The 17,895-nt window shown below is 38.2% G+C and overlaps 1 protein-coding gene across 4 annotated transcripts in view; it reads left to right on the forward strand.

Annotated features, from left to right (window-relative positions):
* MFSD8 (major facilitator superfamily domain containing 8) overlaps nucleotides 1–17,609 on the forward strand; it is a 53,738-nt gene extending 36,129 nt beyond the window's left edge. For 3 of the 4 annotated variants that reach the window (XM_050792027.1, XM_050792026.1, XM_050792028.1), the window contains 5 exons: nucleotides 1,677–1,785; nucleotides 3,724–3,858; nucleotides 13,888–13,991; nucleotides 14,080–14,327; nucleotides 17,096–17,609. In XM_050792027.1, the coding sequence (XP_050647984.1) occupies nucleotides 1,677–1,785; nucleotides 3,724–3,858; nucleotides 13,888–13,991; nucleotides 14,080–14,327; nucleotides 17,096–17,302 (803 nt within the window). In that variant the 3' untranslated portion in view covers nucleotides 17,303–17,609. Of the gene's footprint in view, nucleotides 1–1,676; nucleotides 1,786–3,723; nucleotides 3,859–13,887; nucleotides 13,992–14,079; nucleotides 14,382–17,095 lie in introns of those variants that run through there. The other variant, XM_050792029.1, reaches the window with a different exon arrangement.
* Nucleotides 17,610–17,895: the final 286 nt, after the last annotated feature.

A 17,895-nucleotide genomic window follows, 5' to 3' on the forward strand; every position in this document is an offset into this window, starting at 1 on the left:
CCTGTAATCCCAGCACTTTGGGAGGCCGAGGCAGGCGGATCAAGAGGTCAAGAGATTGAGACCATCCTGGCCAACATGGTGAAACCCCGTCTCTACTAAAATTACAAAAATTAACTGGGCATGGTGGCATGCACCTGTAGTCCCAGCTACTCGGGAGACTGAGGCAGGAGAATCGCTTGAACCCAGGAGATGGAGGTTGCATTGAGTAGAAATCACATCTCTGCACTTCAGCCTGGCAACAGAGCAAGACTCCGTCCCCCTGCCACCCCAAGAAAATATCTGGCTTATTTTGGTATTTATTGATGTATTTATTCTGAATAAGTGGAAAAATTACAAAACAGCATGAATATGTATGAGTAGATTAATATGTCTGCATGATTCTCAGTTACATGAAGAATAGCTTAATGTGTATTAAACTTAAGACGTTCTTCAAGATGAGAAGTCAGTACACTTACTTTGTCCTCCTTGTTTATAAACCACCATCAAATCCTGATTATTTCTTTACAGAAACATAAACGATAGGAGTTTTTTAAATGGTAATGAAAACATAAGGATCTTTATGAATACTAATTTCTATTTATTTATTTATTTATTGAGACAGAGTCTCTGTCACCCAGGCTGGAGTGCAGTGGCTCAATCTTGTCTCACTGCAACCTCAGCCTCCTGGTTCAAGCAATTCTCGTGCCTCAGCCTCTCAAGTGGCTGAGATTACAGGCGTGCGGCACCATGCCCAGCTAATTTTTTTTTGGTATTTTTAATAGAGATGGGGTTTTGCCATGTTGGCCAGGCTGGTCTCAAACTTCTGACCTCAAGTGATCCACCTGCACTGGCCTCCCATAGTGCTGGGATTACAGGCATGAGCCACCGTTCCTGGCCATGAATACTAATTTCATGTAGCACTGAAATTCAAAATATATATGCATTGAAGTAAATCATAGAACTGGGAACTGATTTAATAAACCACTGGAGTTCTTCATGAAATTCTTGTAAGTCTAAGATTTAAGTAAGGTGGAAAAAAATCTGCAATTGAAATTTAAAGCAAATATATTTAATATGAGATCAGTATGTTATAGAGTTCTATAAATTACATTTTTGGATTGAGATATACCAAGTACAAAATACATCTGAGTATTTCTTAAGATAACAGAATTGAAGTATATCTCTGGGGAAGAAAATTCACCTTGCTTTTAAATGCCATTTAAAAATTATTTCTGTCATATAAATTATCTTACTGTTGGCCATGCACAGTGGCTCACACGTGTAATCCCAACACTTTGGGAGGTCAAGGCAGGCGAACTGGTTGAGCTCAGGAGTTCGAGCCCAGACTGGGTAGCATGGTGAAACCTCATCTCTACAAAAAATATAAAAATTAGCTGGATATGGTGGTACATGCCTATAGTCCCACCTTCTTGGGAGGCTGAGGTAGGAGGATCACCTGAGCCTGGGGAGGTCAAAGCTGCAGTGAGCTGTGGTCATGCCATGTCACTCTGGGTGACAGAGTGAGACCCCATCTCAAAAAATAAAAATAAATTATCTTATTATTAAACTACTTTGAATCCTAAAAAAAATTTTAAAATATTTATAAATTTTGCTACAATATAATTTCTACATTATTTTAATGTCATAAGAAAAATTAGATGTATAGGTAATGTAATTTTTCTCCTATTTACCTACAGCAAGTACAGATGAAATTGAGGTTCCCCAAGGAAATATTGACCAAGTTGCTGTTGTGGCCATCAATGTTCTGTTTTTTGTGGCTCTATTTATCTTCGCCGTTTTTGAAACGTAAGTTTTATTCCATCTTTATCTAAATCAGATTATGTTTTAACCTTTATTTCTTAATGCAGTGTTAATTAGGCATATCGAGGTTATTAAAAATCTTATGTAAGGCAAATTTTTCTTACCATGATGTAAAAAATGTATATACATTTTGTTGCTTTTAACTTGAAAGTAGTTAATTCTTTGTCCATAATCTTACTATCTTACTTTCTTATAAAAGAATCAGTTTCACAACTCTTTCCCTCTTTCATCTGAGTTTTATGATAAATACAGTTATAAAACTTTAGTGCCATGATCTAATTATCCTTAAGCTCTATAATTTCCTACATATATATATGTATATGATACAGAGTTCTATAAGTTACATTTTTGGATTGAGAGATACCAAGTACAAAATACATCTGAGTATTTCTTAAGATAACAGAATTGAAGTATATCTCTGGGGAAGAAAATTCACCTTGCTTTTAAATGCCATTTAAAAATTATTTCCGTCATATACATTATCTTATTGTTGGCCGTGCACAGTGGCTCACACGTGTAATCCCAACACTTTGGGAGGTCAAGGCAGGCGAACTGGTTGAGCTCAGGAGTTCGAGCCCAGACTGGGTAGCATGGTGAAACCTCATCTCTACAAAAAATATAAAAATTAGCTGGATATGGTGGTACATGCCTATAGTCCCAGCTTCTTGGGAGGCTGAGGTAGGAGGATCACCTAAGCCTGAGGAGGTCAAGGCTGCAGTGAGCTGTGGGTCAGCCCCCCAAGTAGCTGGGACTACAGGCATGCACCACCATGCTCAGCTAATTCGTTTGTATTTTTTGTAGAGACAGGATTTCTCCATGTTGCCCAGGCTGATCTTGAACTCCTGGGCTCAAGTGATCTGCTCACCTTAGCCTCCCAAAGTGCTTGGATTACAGATGTGAACCACTGTGCCTGGCACTATCATGTTAGCTATTTTTCAGGTATGCAATTCAGTAGCATTAAGTGCATTCACAATGTCGTGCAACCATGACCGCTAACTATTTCCAGAACGTTTTCATCATCCTAATCAGAAGCTCCATACGCATTAAAGAATAACATACCAATTAAACAATATTAATTAAATTTCAGACTGGGTGCGGTGGCTCATGCCTGTAATCACAGCACTTTGGGAGGCTGAGGCAGGTGGATCACTTGAGATCAGGAGTTCAAGACCAGCCTGGCCAATATGGTGAAACCCTGTCTGTACTAAAAATACCAAAATTAGCTGGGTATGGTGGTGGGCACCTGTAGTCCCAGCTACTCAGGAGGCTGAGGCAGGAGAATTACTTGAACCCAGGAGATGGAGGTTGCAGTGAGCCGAGATCATGCCACTGCATTCCAGCCCAGGTGACAGAGTGAGACTCTGGCGTCTCAAAAATAATAATAAACAATAAATATAAATTGCATTTTGTAGTCAGTTACTAGAGATCGCATGTAGGGAGAGAAACTTGGCAAGGAAGGATATAGTCATGTAAAGGAAGAGACATTGAGAGGTAAAGAGAAAAATATATACATTCAAAAATCCAGTATATTCTGATAACTTAATATAACATTATTGCATTGAAAGAGACCAATTTAATTAAAAATATAACCGTGATTATTTAGTAATGTTAGAATGATAGGCATTATGATTGGTGTGGTTTGTTTCCTTTTCCTTTGTTTCAGACTTTCTGTAATATGGCTATATTAGTTATATAATTAAAATAAACATTAGAAAGTAAACTATGAGTGGGCAGACTTAGTAACTTAGGTATGTAACAACAACATGCTTAAAATGTGTTCAAACTTTTGCTTAAGTCTGTTGTCATTGTTAAAAGGCATGCAAATTCTTGAATGTGTAGCTGTCTTTTTTAAAACTTATACTTCACTTTAAGTATAACAGTTACTGTGATTTAAATAAGAATACTTTTTTTGGTTTTTCTTAGCATCATTGCTCCATTAACAATGGATATGTATGCCTGGACTCAAGAACAAGCTGTGTTGTATAATGGCATAATACTTGCTGCTCTTGGGATTGAAGCAGTTGTTATTTTCGTAGGAGTTAAGTTACTTTCCAAAAAGTAAGTTAAGTGTTTTTGGTTTTATGTCTGTTTTTTAAAAATAAAACAAAAAACAGAGCTAACAATGCAAATGGATGTACCAGGAAAATAATCTAAAGCTTTTTTTGGACACAGATTTACAATTTATTAAGAGATCATAATATTTTTATACCCTACAGCATTTCTTTGGTAAAACAAAATTTCTCACAAAGTGAGACTTATTTATCTTTTGTCTATTATGTTTTCCTGAAAGTATATTTCATAAACCATTGTTCTGTATTGTAATATATATTGTGCAACAAAAAAGATTCAGTGGTTAAGTTTGGAAAATTTTGGTTAAGATTACCAAACTTATTCTAGAACGTCTATCCACAGTATATATATTCTAAATCATCCATCATGGCAAATAAAATTTGTGACATTTCCCAGACCACACAACACTTTTTTTTTTGAGACAAGTCTCGTTCTGTTGCCAAGGCTGGAATGCAGTGGTGCAGTCATGGCTTAGTGCAGCCTTGACCTGCTGGGCTCAGGTGATCCTCTCATCTCACCCTCCTGAATAGCTGGGACTACAGGCATGACCACCATACCTGGCTAATTTCTTTTATTTTTATTTTTTGTAGAGACAATATCTCACTATGTTGCCCAGGCTAGTCTCATTCCTGGGCTCAAGCATTCCTCCTGCCTCAGTCTCCCAAAGTGTTGGGATTACAGGCATGAGCCACTGTGTCCAGCATAAGTGTTTTTTAATTGACACATGATAGATGTACATATGTTTGGGGTATGTGTGATACTTTGATACATTCATATAATGTATAAAGATCAAATCAAAATAATTAGGATACCATCACTTTAAATATTTACCTTTTCGTTATGCTAGGAACATTTGAATTACTCTTTTCTAGCTTTTGACATGTACGCTAAATTATTGCTAACTATAGTCACCCTACTGAGCTGTTGAAAACTAGGTCTTCTTCTAACTGTATATTTGTACCCATTAACCAACTATTGTTTATTGCCTCCTTCCCACTATTATTCCTGGCTTCTGGTAACTACCAATCTAGTCTCTTTTCTTTCTTTCTTTTCTTTTTTTTTCTTTTTGTAAAAGATGGTGTCTCACTCTGTTGCCCAGGATGGAGTGGAGTGGTGTGATCATAGCTCATAGCAGCCTCAAACTCCTGGGCTGAAGCAATCCTCCTGTCTCAGCCTCCTGAGTAACTAGGACTATAGGCATGTGCCATAATGCCTAGCTAATTTTTTTTTTTTTAACTTTTTGTAGAGATAAGATCTTGCTGTGTTGCCTGGGCTCACCAATCTACTCTCTATCTTCATGAGATTCATTAAAATTTTTTTTTTTTATGACGGAGTCTCGCTCTGTTGCCCAGGCTGGAGTGCAGTGGCGTGATCTCAGCTTACTGCAACCTCTACCTCCTGGGTTCCAGCAATTCTCCCGCCTCAGCCTCCCAAGTAGCTGGGACTACAGGCACATGCCATCACACCTGACAATTTTTTTATTTTTATTTTTAGTAGAGATGGGGTTTCACCACATTAGGATGGTCTCGATCTCCTGACCTCATGATCTGCCCGCCTCCGCCTTCCGAAGTGCTGGGATTACAGGCGTGAACCACCGCGCCCAACCTGAGAATCACTTTTTTAGCTCCCACATGAGTGAGAAAATTTGATAATTTGTCTTTCTGTGCTTGGCTTATTTCACTTAACATAATGACCATTAATTCCATCTGTGTTACCCAAAATGATGGGATTTCATGGTTTTAATGGCTCAACAATATTCCCTTGTGTATATATACCACATTTATCCATTCATCCATTGATGGGCACTTAGGTTGGTTTCATATTTTGGCGACTGTGAATAGTGCTGAAATGAACATGGGAGTGAGTGCAGATGTGTCTTTGATATATTGATTTCCTTTCTTTTAGATATATACCTACTAATGGGATTGCTGGTTCATATGATAGTTCCATTTTAATTTTTTTTGAGGAACATCTGTACTGTTTTCCATAGTGGTTTTACTAATTTACATTCCCACCAACAGTATACAAGGGTTCCTGTTTCTCCACATCCTTGCCAGCATCCATCATTCCCTCTTTTTGATTAAAGCCATTTTAATTGGGTTGAGAAAATACCTAATTGTGGTTTTGATTTGCATATTTGCATTTCCCTGATGATTAGTGATGTCAAACATTTTTTGTACACCTAGTGGCCTTTTGTATGTCTTATTTTGAGAATGTCTATTCACTGTTTAAAAGAATCATTTTGAGGGCCTGGTGCTCATGCCTGTAATCCCAGCATTTTGGAAGGCCAAGGCAGCTGGATCATTTGGGGTCAGGAGTTCGAGACCAGTCTGGCCAACATGGTGCAACCCCATTTTTACTAAAAATACAAAAATTTTTCTACTAAAAATACAGGGCATGGTGGCACGTTTCTACTAAAATAAAAAAAAAATTCTACTAAAAATAGAGGGTGTGGTGGCATGTGCCTGTAGTCCCAGCTACTCAGGAGGCTGAGGCTGGAGAATCGCTTCAGCCCGGGAGGTGGAGGTTGCAACAGTGAGCCGAGATCACACCACTGCCCTCCAGCCTGGGCAACAGAGTGAGACTTCATCTCAAAATAGATAAATAAATACAAATAAATAAAAGAATAATTTTGGCCAGGTATAGTGGCTCACGTCTGCAACCCGAGCAATTTAGGAGGCTAAGACAGGAGGATCATTTCAGCCCAGGAGTTAGTTTGAGACCAGCCTGGGCAACATAGCGAGATCTTAGCTCACTATGATATAATGAGATCCCTATTTCTTCACAGACACACACACACACACACACAATTAGCTGGGTGTGATGGAGCACTCCTGTAGTCCCAACTACTTGGGAGGTTGAGGCGAGAGGATTGCTTGAGCCCAGGAGTTTGAGGCTGTTGTGAACTGTGATTGTACCACTATACTCCAGTCTGGGTGACAGAGCAAGACCCATCTCTTAAAAAAAGAATCATTTTGGGCCGGGCGCGGTGGCTTAAGCCTGTAATCCCAGCACTTTGGGAGGCCGAGACGGGCGGATCACGAGGTTAGGAGATCGAGACCATCCTGGCTAACACGGTGAAACCCCGTCTCTACTAAAAATACAAAAAACTAGCCGGGCGAGGTGGCGGGCGCCTGTAGTCCCAGCTACTCGGGAGGCTGAGGCAGGAGAATGGCGTGAACCCGGGAGGCGGAGCTTGCAGTGAGCTGAGATCGGGCCACTGCACTCCAGCCTGGGCGACAGAGCAAGACTCCGTCTCAAAAAAAAAAAAAAAAAAAAGAATCATTTTGTAAAAGTGTAACTGTAAGGAACATATTTTCAGGGAAATGCTTGTGTAAAATTAAGTTCAGTCATATAGTCTAAGGTGGAATATTAGCTGATGAATTTAGACAGTTCTATTTAAATATTCCTGAAATACAGATCCTCTTTAACTTGCAGTGGGGCTACATCCTGATAAACTGATCATCGCAAGTTGAAAATAGCACAAAGTTGAAAATACAGGCTGCGTGCAGTGGCTCACGCCTGCAATCCCAGCACTTTGGGAGGCCAAGGCGGGAAGGTCACTTGAGGTCAGAAGTTCGAGACCAGCCCAGCCAATGTGGTGAAACCCCATCTCAACTAAAATTACAAAAATTAGCCGCGTATGGTGGCAGGTGCCTGTAATCACAGCTACTCCGCAGGTGGAGGCACAAGAATCGCTTGAATCCGGGAGGCAGAGGTTGCAGTGAGCCATTGCATTCCAGCCTGGATGACAAGAGTGAAACTCCATCTCAAAAACAGCAAAAAACAAAACAAAACAAAACATTTAATACACCTAACCTACGGAGCATTGTAGCTTAGCTTAGCTTAGCCTACCTTAAACACGCTCCAACACTCACATTAGTTTTCAGTTAGGTTAAATCATCTAACACAAAGCGTATTTTATAATAAAGTGTTGGATATCTCATGTAATTTGCCAAATACAGTATACTGTAGATTGCGGTATTAGATGTTTACCTTTGTGATCATGTGACTGACTGGGAGCTGTGGCTCTCTGCTGCTGTCCAGCATAATGAAACAGTATCATACCACAGATGGCTGGTCTGGAAAAATACCCAAATTCAAAATTTGAAGTGTGGTTTCTACTGAATGAGTATCACTTTCCCACTGTTGTAAAGCTGAACAATTATAAGTTGAATACTCATAAGTCAGAGACTGTATGTACTTTAATAAGTTTCTAAAATTAATCAACAAATGTTAAGTCAGTGTATCAGGTTCAGTGCTGTGGGGATTCTATGAGAATTCTTGTCCTTATGGAGCCAAGTAGAGGGATCAAGATATAAGATAGATATAGTTATATTCAAAGTTAATAGGAAGTACATTACATCTTGCTACAGAAGTAGAGCAGTGCGGCTGATATACATTCTTACAGAATGTCCAATACTATACCGTCAAAGCATGTGTATTCCAGTAGGGGGAAAGCCAATAAACACAAATGTGAAGTCAGTTAGTGATAAGTATTACAAAGAAGAAGAGAAGAGAAGAGAATAAGGAGTCAAGGGCAGGGCTGGAAAGTGGGGAGATGTTGTATTTGATAGACTGCTCAAGGAAGGTATATATGACGAAGTTACATTTAAGCTGAGACCTTAGTGAAGTCAGCAAAGAGCCATGCAGTGGCCTGGAACTCTCTTCCCCCAGAAGGCTGAGCTTTGTATGTTTAAGGAACAAGCAGAAAGCTGGTTTGACAAGAGCACAGTGAGGGAAAAGGCAAATGATAAATCAGGTTAGAAAGACGTGAAGCCTGTTGGTATTCTGAGGGTGATGGAAGTCATCGGGTTTTTGTTAGTTGTTTGGTTGTTTGGTTTTTAATGCATGTATTTTGGAAGACTTTGGTTTTGTTTTTATGTTTTACTGTTATGCAGAATTTCCAACATACACCAAAGTCTAGAGAGCATCTCCAATATTCATTACCCAGCTTCAACAATTATAAGCACTTAGACAATCCTGTTCCATCTCTACCTCTAGCTATTCCACACTCTCTTTCCCCTGTACCTGGATTATTTTGAAGCTGATCCTAGGCATCAATTCATATCTTCCACAAATATTTCAGTATGTGTCTCCAAAGTTAATAATATTATCTCATCCAAAAAAATGATTTGTTAATATCATCACATATTCACGCAACATTCAGATTTTCTCCACTGTCTCAAGTGCTTTTTGGCTTTGTTTTATTGTATTTGTTTCTCAGTATGTTCACTAGATTTAGGCTCTTAAGTTTACTAAGTCTCTTTTAATCAATAAGTTTCTTCTCCATCTCTGTCTTTTTTTCTCTTTTCTTCTTACAAATTGAATAAACCAGGATTTTTGTACTATAGTTTCCCACATTTTGGATCTTACTGTTTGCATCATTGGTGTTTTGAAGACATTTTCCTTTCTGCTATATTTCTTTTTCTTTTTTAAAAATTATACCTTTTTTTTTTTGAGATGGAGTTTTACTCTTGTTGCCCAGGCTGGAGTGCAATGGTGCGATCTTGGCTCACCACAACCTGCACCTCCACCAGGTTCAAGCCATTCCCCTGCCTCAGCTTCCTGAGTCCGAGTAGCTGGGATTACAGGCATGTGCCACCACACCCAGCTAATTTTTGTGTTTTTAGTAGAAACAGGGTTTCACCATGTTGGCTTGGATGGTCTCAACCTCCTGACCTCAGATGATCCGTCCTCCTCGGCCTCCCAAAGTACTGGATTACAGGCATGAGCCACCACACTCAGCCTTTATTATACTTTGAGTTCTGAAATACATGTGCAGAATGTGCAGGTTTGTTACATAGGTATAAATGTACCATGGTGGTTTGCTGCACCCATCAATCCATCATCTACATTAGGTATTTCTCCTAATGCTATCCCTCCCCTAGCCCCCACCCCCCAGCAGGCCCCCGTGTGTGATGTTCCCCTCTCTGTGTCCATGTGTTCTCATTGTTCAACTCCCACTTATGAGTGAGAAAATGTGGTGTTTGTTTTTCTGTTCCTGTGTTAGTTTGCTGAGAATGATGGTTTCCAGCTTCATCCATGTTCTGCAAAAGACATGAACTCGTCCTTTTTTATGGCTGCATAGTTTTCCATGGTATATATGTGCTACATTTTCTTTATCCAGTCTGTCATTGATGGGCATTTGGGTTGCTTCCAAGTCTTTACTCTTGTGAATAGTGCTGCAATAAACATACATGTGCATGTGTCTTTATAGTAAAATGATTTATAATCCTTTGGGTATATACCCAGTAATGGGATTGCTGGGTCTAATGGTATTTCTGGTTCTAGATCCTTGAGGAATCACCACACTGTCTTCCACAATGGTTGAACTAATTTACACTCCCACCAACAGTATGAAAGTGTTCCTATTTCTCCACATCCTCTCCAGCATCTATTTCCTGACTTTTTAATGATTGCCACTCTAACTGGTGTAAGATGGTATCTCATTGTGATTTTGGTATGCATTTCTCTAGAGACCAGTGATTATGAGCTTTTTTTCATACGTTTGTTGGCTGCATAAATGTCTTCTTTTGAGAAGTGTCTGTTCATATCCTTTGCCCACTTTTTGATGGGGTTGTTTTTTTCTTATAAATTTGTTTAAGTTCCTTGTAGATTCTAGATATTAGCTCTTTGTCAGATGGATAGATTGCAAAATTTTTCTCCCATTCTGTAGGTTGCTTGTTCACTCTGATGATAGTTTATTTTGCTGTGCAGAAGCTCTTTAGTTTAATTAATTAGATCCCATTTATCAATTTTGGTTTTTGTTGCCATTGCTTTTGGTGTTTTAGTCATGAAGTCTTTGCCCATGCCTATGTCCTGAATGGTATTGCCTAGGTTTTCTTCTAGAGTTTTTATGGTTTTAGGTCTTATGTTTAAGTCTTTGATCCATCTTGAGTTAACTTTTGCATAAGGTATAAAAAAGGGGCCCAGTTTCAGTTTTCTGCATATGGCTAGCCAGTTTTCCCAACACCATTTATTAAATAGGGAATCCTTTCCCTGTTGCTTGTTTTTTCAGGTTTGTCAAAGATCAGATGCTTGTAGACATGTGGTGTTATGTCTGAGGCCTCTGTTCTGTTCCATTGGTCCATATATCTGTTTTGATACAAGAACCATGCTGTTTTGGTTACTGTAGCCTTGTAGTGTAGTTTGAAGTCCGGTATTGTGATAACTCCAGCTTTGTTCTTTTTGCTTAGGATTCTCTTGGCTATATGGGCTCTGTTTTGGTTCCACATGAAATTTAAAGTAGTTTTTTTCTAATTCTGTGAAGAAAGTCAATGGTAGCTTGATGGGGATAGCATTGAATCTATACATTACTTTGGACAGTGTGGCCATTTTCACAATATTGATTCTTCCTATCCATGAGCATGGAATGTTTTTCCATTTGTTTGTGTCCTCTCTTATGTCCTTGAGCAGTGGTTTGTAGTTCTCCTTGAAGAGGTCCTTCACATCCCTTGTAAGTTGGATTCCTAGGTATTTTATTCTCTTTGTAGCAATTGTGAATGGCAATTCACTCTTGATTTGACTCTCTGTTTGTCTATTATTGGTGTATAGGAATGCTTGTGATTTTTGCACATTGATTTTGTATCCTGAGACTTTGCTGAAGTTGCTTGTCAGCTTAAGGAGATTTTGGGCACCACTTATCCCACAGAAATACAAACTACCATCAGAGAATACCAAAGTATTCTCTAATACTATAAACACCTCTAGGCGAATAAACTAGAAAATCTAGAAGACATGGATAAATTCCTGGACACATACACCCTCCCAAGACTAAACCAGGAAGAAGTCGAATCCCTGAAATCAACCAATAACAAGTTCTGATATTGAGGCAGTAATTAATAGCCTACCAACCAAAAAAAGCCCAGGACCAGATGAATTCACAGCCAAATTCTACCAGAGGAACAAAGAGGAGCTGGTACCATTCCTTCTGAAACTACGCCAAACAATAGAAAAAGAGGGCCTCCTCCCTAACTCATTTTATGAAGCCAGCATCATCCTGATACCAAAACCTGGCAGAGACACAACAAAAAAAGAAAATTTAAGGCCAATATCCCTGATGAACATCGATGCGAAAATCCTCGATAAAATACTGGCAAACCGAGGCCAGGCACGGTGGCTCACGCCTGTAATCCCAGCACTTTGGGAGACCAAGATGGGTGGATCACAAGGTCAGGAGATCGAGACCATCCTTGCTAACACAGTGAAACCCCATCTCTACTAAAAATACAAAAAAATTAGCCAGGCATGGTGGTGGGCACCTGTAGTCCCAGCTACTCAGGAGGCTGAGGCAGGAAAATGGCGTGAACCCAGGAGGCGGAGCTTGCAGGTAGCCAAGGTCACAGCACTGCCCGCCAGCCTGGGACTCCGTCTCAAAATAATAATAATAAAATAAAAATAAATAAATAAAAATAAAAAAAATAAAATACTGGTAAACCAAATCCAGCAGCACATCAAAAAGCTTATCCACCATGATCAAATCTGCTTCATCCCTGGGATGCAAGGCTGGTTCAACACACTCAAATCAGTAAATGTAATCCATCTCATAAACAGAACCAATGACAAAAACCACATGATTATCTCAATAGATGCAGAAAAGGCCTTTGATATAATTCAATACCCTTCGTGCTAAAAAACACTCAATAAACTGATATTGATGGAACGTATCTCAAAATAATAAGAGCTATTTATGACAAACCCACAGCCAGTATCATACTGGATAAAGTAAAACTGGAAGCATTCCCTTTGAAAACCGGCACAAGACAAGGATGCCCTCTCTCATCTCTCCTATTCAACATAGTATTGGAAGTTCTAACCAGGGCAATCAGGCAAGAGAAAGAAATAAAGGATATTCAATTAGGAAATGAAGTTAGATTGTCTCTGTTTGCAGATGACATGATTGCTGTATTTCTTAAAAACCAGTACTTGCATCTAGAAGCTTGATGAAATTTGGGTTCAATTTTTTGGCAAGAATACTTTATAGGTGGGGATATGTGCTTATATCAGAAGAAATATAATGTTTATCTCTTCTTGACATGTAAGTAGCCATTGATTATTCCATAGATCCATTAATTCATTAATGGATCATTGCAAAATTCTGGTATTTTAATTCTATCATTCCTTTATTTATTTGCTAGAATACTTACCATAAAGAGAATCTTTATCTCACCAACTATTTGGTTAACCTGAGCTACAGTTGTATAGGAAAAGCAGGATAAAGGCTTGATTATTTTATAAACTGGTTTTTAAAATAATGAGTTGTTTCCCTAACATCCTCAGAAACTGACCAAAGAGTACTGTATTTTAATATACTATGAATTCATAGATTATAACACTTTTTTTTTTTTTTTTAGAGACAGGGTCTTGCTCTGTCATCCAGTCTGGAGTGCAGTGGTGCCATCACAGCTCACTGTAGCCTTGACCTCCTGGGCTCAAGTAATCCTCCTGCCTCAACCTCCTGAGTAGCTAGAACTACAGGCACCAGATACCACTCCCGGCTGATTTTTTAAATTTTGCGTAGAGATGGGGTCTTGCTATGTTGCCCAGGCTGGTTTTGAACTTCTGGCATCAAGCAGTCCTCCCGCTTTGGCCTCCCAAAGTGCTGGGGTTATAGGCGTGAGCCACTATACCAGGCTACAGATGATAATACTTTTGTGTGTTTCAATCCATTGCCATTATTATTCTGTTTTAGTACTCACAGTGTCACATTTTTGGCCAGCTTCTTCAAATTGGCTGAGTCAAAAAGACTTATACGACCGAGTAGTAACTGATAACTTCTGTGCTTTTTGCTGTGAAAGATCTGAGCTCTTCTACTTTTTGTGTCCCAGACCTTAAGTCAGCCATTTTTCAGAGGAGTCCTGGTTATTTTTAGTGGAAAATTATATTTAGCATTCTTTTTAATGGATATATCATTGAAAGTACAAGATATTATTTTTAGTTTTTAAAATTATGAAAGTAATGAAGCTATGTTATAATGTTTCATTTTAAAATTACAGAGTTTCTGTTCTTTAACAGGATTGGCGAGCGTGCTATTCTACTGGGAGGACTCATCGTTGTATGGGTTGGCTTCTTTATCTTGTTACCTTGGGGAAATCAATTTCCCAAAATACAGTGGGAAGGTATAGCCATACATAATTCTATAATGTTAGCCTCTGTTATTTATCTAAAATCAACAAGTAATGCACTGCAATGATTTTGTTTTTACAGATTTGCACAATAATTCAATCCCTAATACCACATTTGGGGAAATTATTATTGGTCTTTGGAAGTCTCCAATGGAAGATGACAATGAAAGACCAACTGGTTGCTCAATTGAACAAGCCTGGTGCCTCTACACCCCGGTGATCCATCTGGCCCAGTTCCTTACATCAGTTGTGCTAATTGGAGTAGGCTATCCAGTCTGCAACCTTATGTCCTATACTCTATATTCAAAAGTTCTAGGACCAAAACCTCAGGTAAGCCAGGTAGCCTGACATTGCAATTATAGAAAATATACTTGTAAGCACTCACATTTTTTGCTGCCATTCTCTATTTTTACACAGACTGATTTGAGGGATTTTTATCATATTTAGCATTTAAAATTTTTAAAAATCCCACAACTTCTATAAAGTGTTTGCAAGATTTATATGTTGAAATTTACAAACAGTACCCTAAGCTATAACTCAAAGATGTTTTGAACTCAGAGATTAGGGAGCTCAAAATCATTTTCATAGGAAAAAAATAATCTGAGGTGTAATTTTTTTTTTTTTTTGAGGTGTAAATTTCTAAAACTCATTCTTAAACTAGGCTAGAGTTAGGCAACCAAAATTGATAACCAGATTTGAACCTAGGCTTAATTTCATCTAGCCCCAGGCAATTACTAAGAGATCAAAAACACGATAGTCTTAAAAGTTTACAGCAGCTATGTATATTTTATAATTTTTAAATAAATTTTCCATGTTTTTATAGAAAATTTGCAACAATGTAGAAGGAAAATGAAAAATTTCAATGAGACAGTTGCTACCAACATTTTGGCAAAATTACATTTCTACTTCCAGTCTTTTATCTATGCTTATATGTGTACGTGCATTTACCACAAAAATAGGATTTTAAAAATAGTATCATGGATACTGTTTTGTAATCTGCTTTAAAAAAATAATAATGCATTGTGACTATGCTCCCATACCATTTAATTTTCTCTTAGAGAATTATTTTTAATGTAAACATTATATTCCATTTTATGTATGTACCATCGTGTATTTGCAATCATTTTCCTATTATTATACATTTAGATTATTTCCAGGTTTTGCTTCTGACTCTTTTTTAAATTTTTTTGAGACAGTCTTTCTCTGTCGCCCAGGCTGGAGTGCAGTGGTGCGATCTCGGCCCACTACAACCTCTGCTTCCTGGGCTCAAACAATTCTTGTGCCTCAGCCTCCCGAGTAACTGGGACCACAGGTGTGCACCGTGGGGCCTGGCTAATTTTTGTATTTTTGTACCGATGGGGTTTCACCATGTTGGCCAGGCTGGTCTCAAACTCCTGAGCTCAAGTGATCCTCCCGCCTTGACCTCCCAAAGTGCTGGGTTTACAGGTACGAGCCACCGTGCCTGCTCACTTGTAACTCTTTTTAATAATAGTCATTTAAATGGCCACAAAATAAAAATATTATCTTCCTCTTTAAAAATTAAATAGCGGCCGGGCACCATGGCTCACGCCTGTAATCCTAGCACTTTGGGAGGCCAAGGTGGGCGGATCACGAGGTCAGGAGATCGAGACCATTCTGGCTAACATGATGAAACCCCGTCTCTACTAAAAATAGAAAAAGTTAGCTAGGCGTGGTGGTGCCTGCCTGTAGTCCCAGCTACTTGAGAGGCTGAGACAGGAGAATGGCATAAACCCGGGAGGTGGAGCTTGCAGTGAGCAGAGACCGCGCCACTGCACTCCAGCCTGGGCAACGGAGCGAGACTCCGTCTCAAAAAATAAATAAATAAATAAATAAATAAATAAATAAATAGCTTTACATTTTCAGAGCAGAAATTAGTGTTTCTCTATTGAAATAAGGCAAAGAGGAGAAAAAATGAATACCCCTGTTTTCAAGTTATAAGGAGTAGATACAACATTTCAGTAATAATTTCTGGGTTTGTTTTTAACCTAATAGATTATATTTTTAATTTTTCAAAATTAAGAATAAAAGCTTGTTAATTACCAAAGCAATATATAATGGTTGTAACAAAATTCAAATAATTTAGAAATGTATTTAACAGAAAATGGAGGCTCCCCTTAGCTTCACCTCACCAAAGTCAACCACTGTTAACTTAATTTGTATGCTTGAAGACATTTTTCTATCCATATCCAAACATATCCACATTTGTACCTTTTTTTAGAAAAAGGGAGAAATGGACTATATCACATGGATATATACTTGTTTCTGCTTCTTGATAGGTTTTTTTTTTTTTTACTTAATATGTTATAGCTTTCTTTCCATGTCAGTGTATACAGATGTTTTCAGAAGATTTTACTGTCTCTATATAAGGCTTTATTCTTGTAAATAGCTGCTTATTAGTACCATAAGACAGGGCAAGGAAAAATTTTAAAAATATAAGTAGCTGCTTAGCATTCCAGTTATTAAGTATACCATAGTTTATTCACTTAATCTACCAGTGACATTTAGGTTGTTTCCAATTTGAGGCTATTAAAAGCAATGCTGCCCTGAACATTCTTGGGCAGTTTATGTGGATTATGGTTTTGGATACAGAAGTTGTAGGAGTGGCATTGTGGTAGAGTGTAAAATGGCACAGTGGAGTCAGCCAAATATGGCTTCAAACTTCTTGAACAAGTTACTTAAACTTTCTGAGTTTCAGTTTCTACCCTTGTTAAACGGGGATAACACCTGTCATCGAAACTTATGAACATTACAAATGATGTATGTAAAGCACCTACCTCAGTGACTGGCATGTAGCAGTTACAAAATAAGTGTTAGCTTTAAAAGGTATTTCAATCAATTTTATTATTCCCAGGGCTTCAGCAGACATTAAGTTTTCCCTTTACACTCCTTTTATTTTTCTTAATCTGACTTGATATCAAATGCTATATTTATAGGAGGCATTTTATGTTTAATTTAAAAGTAAAAGATGGAGAAAGCGATTCTTGTTAGTTTGCTGTAGTTTGGTAATACCATTTCTTTGCTTTTAAATAACTAAACCCCAATATCAATCTGCTTGTCCCCCATTTCACCCCCAACAGGGTGTATACATGGGCTGGTTAACAGCATCTGGAAGTGGAGCCCGGATTCTTGGGCCTATGTTCATCAGCCAAGTGTATGCTCACTGGGGACCACGATGGGCATTCAGCCTGATGTGTGGAATAGTAGTGCTCACCATCACACTCCTGGGAGTGGTTTACAGAAGACTCATTGCTCTTTCTGTAAGGTATGGGAGGATTCAGGAATAAACTAGCTAAGACTGTGATGGAAACTACTTGCTGTGTGGCACTTCCTGGCTAAAGCTCTTCTAGACAATTGTGATGAGCCAGTCTCCAAGAATCAGACTACAGATATTGCAGATTTTGAAGAACAAGAACATATGTTGAATAACAGAGAGAATTCTACATGTGATTGTGAATAGTAGGTTATATAAAAACATACTAGATCATAATTTCCTTATCTCAGAATGAAAATTATTCTTATAACACCTTTTTGTGGTTGCATGAACTAATGAGTGACGGACAACGATGTATAAATGTGAAGTTGTATTCTTAATACCAACTGCAGAAGTGTCATTAAAATGATATACAGTGGAACCAGAAAGAGGGTTTTGTTAAGAATTAGCTATAGCAGAATAAAATTATAGAATCTAAAAAACTCAAGTAGAGGTATTTTTATTCAGACACCTACTTTTTATTTATAAAAAAATATATTTTCTATTATCAAGTTCCCTTATGAAATAAAAATTATAACACTTATATTTTCCATTTAGCATGCCTAACATCCTACCTTGCCTTCTATGAGTCTTCTAATACTGCACCTATGCCTTATTTTAGTTCAG

This window comes from Macaca thibetana, chromosome 5 (genome assembly GCF_024542745.1).
Source record: "Macaca thibetana thibetana isolate TM-01 chromosome 5, ASM2454274v1, whole genome shotgun sequence".
Classification (NCBI taxonomy): Eukaryota; Metazoa; Chordata; class Mammalia; order Primates; family Cercopithecidae; genus Macaca; species Macaca thibetana.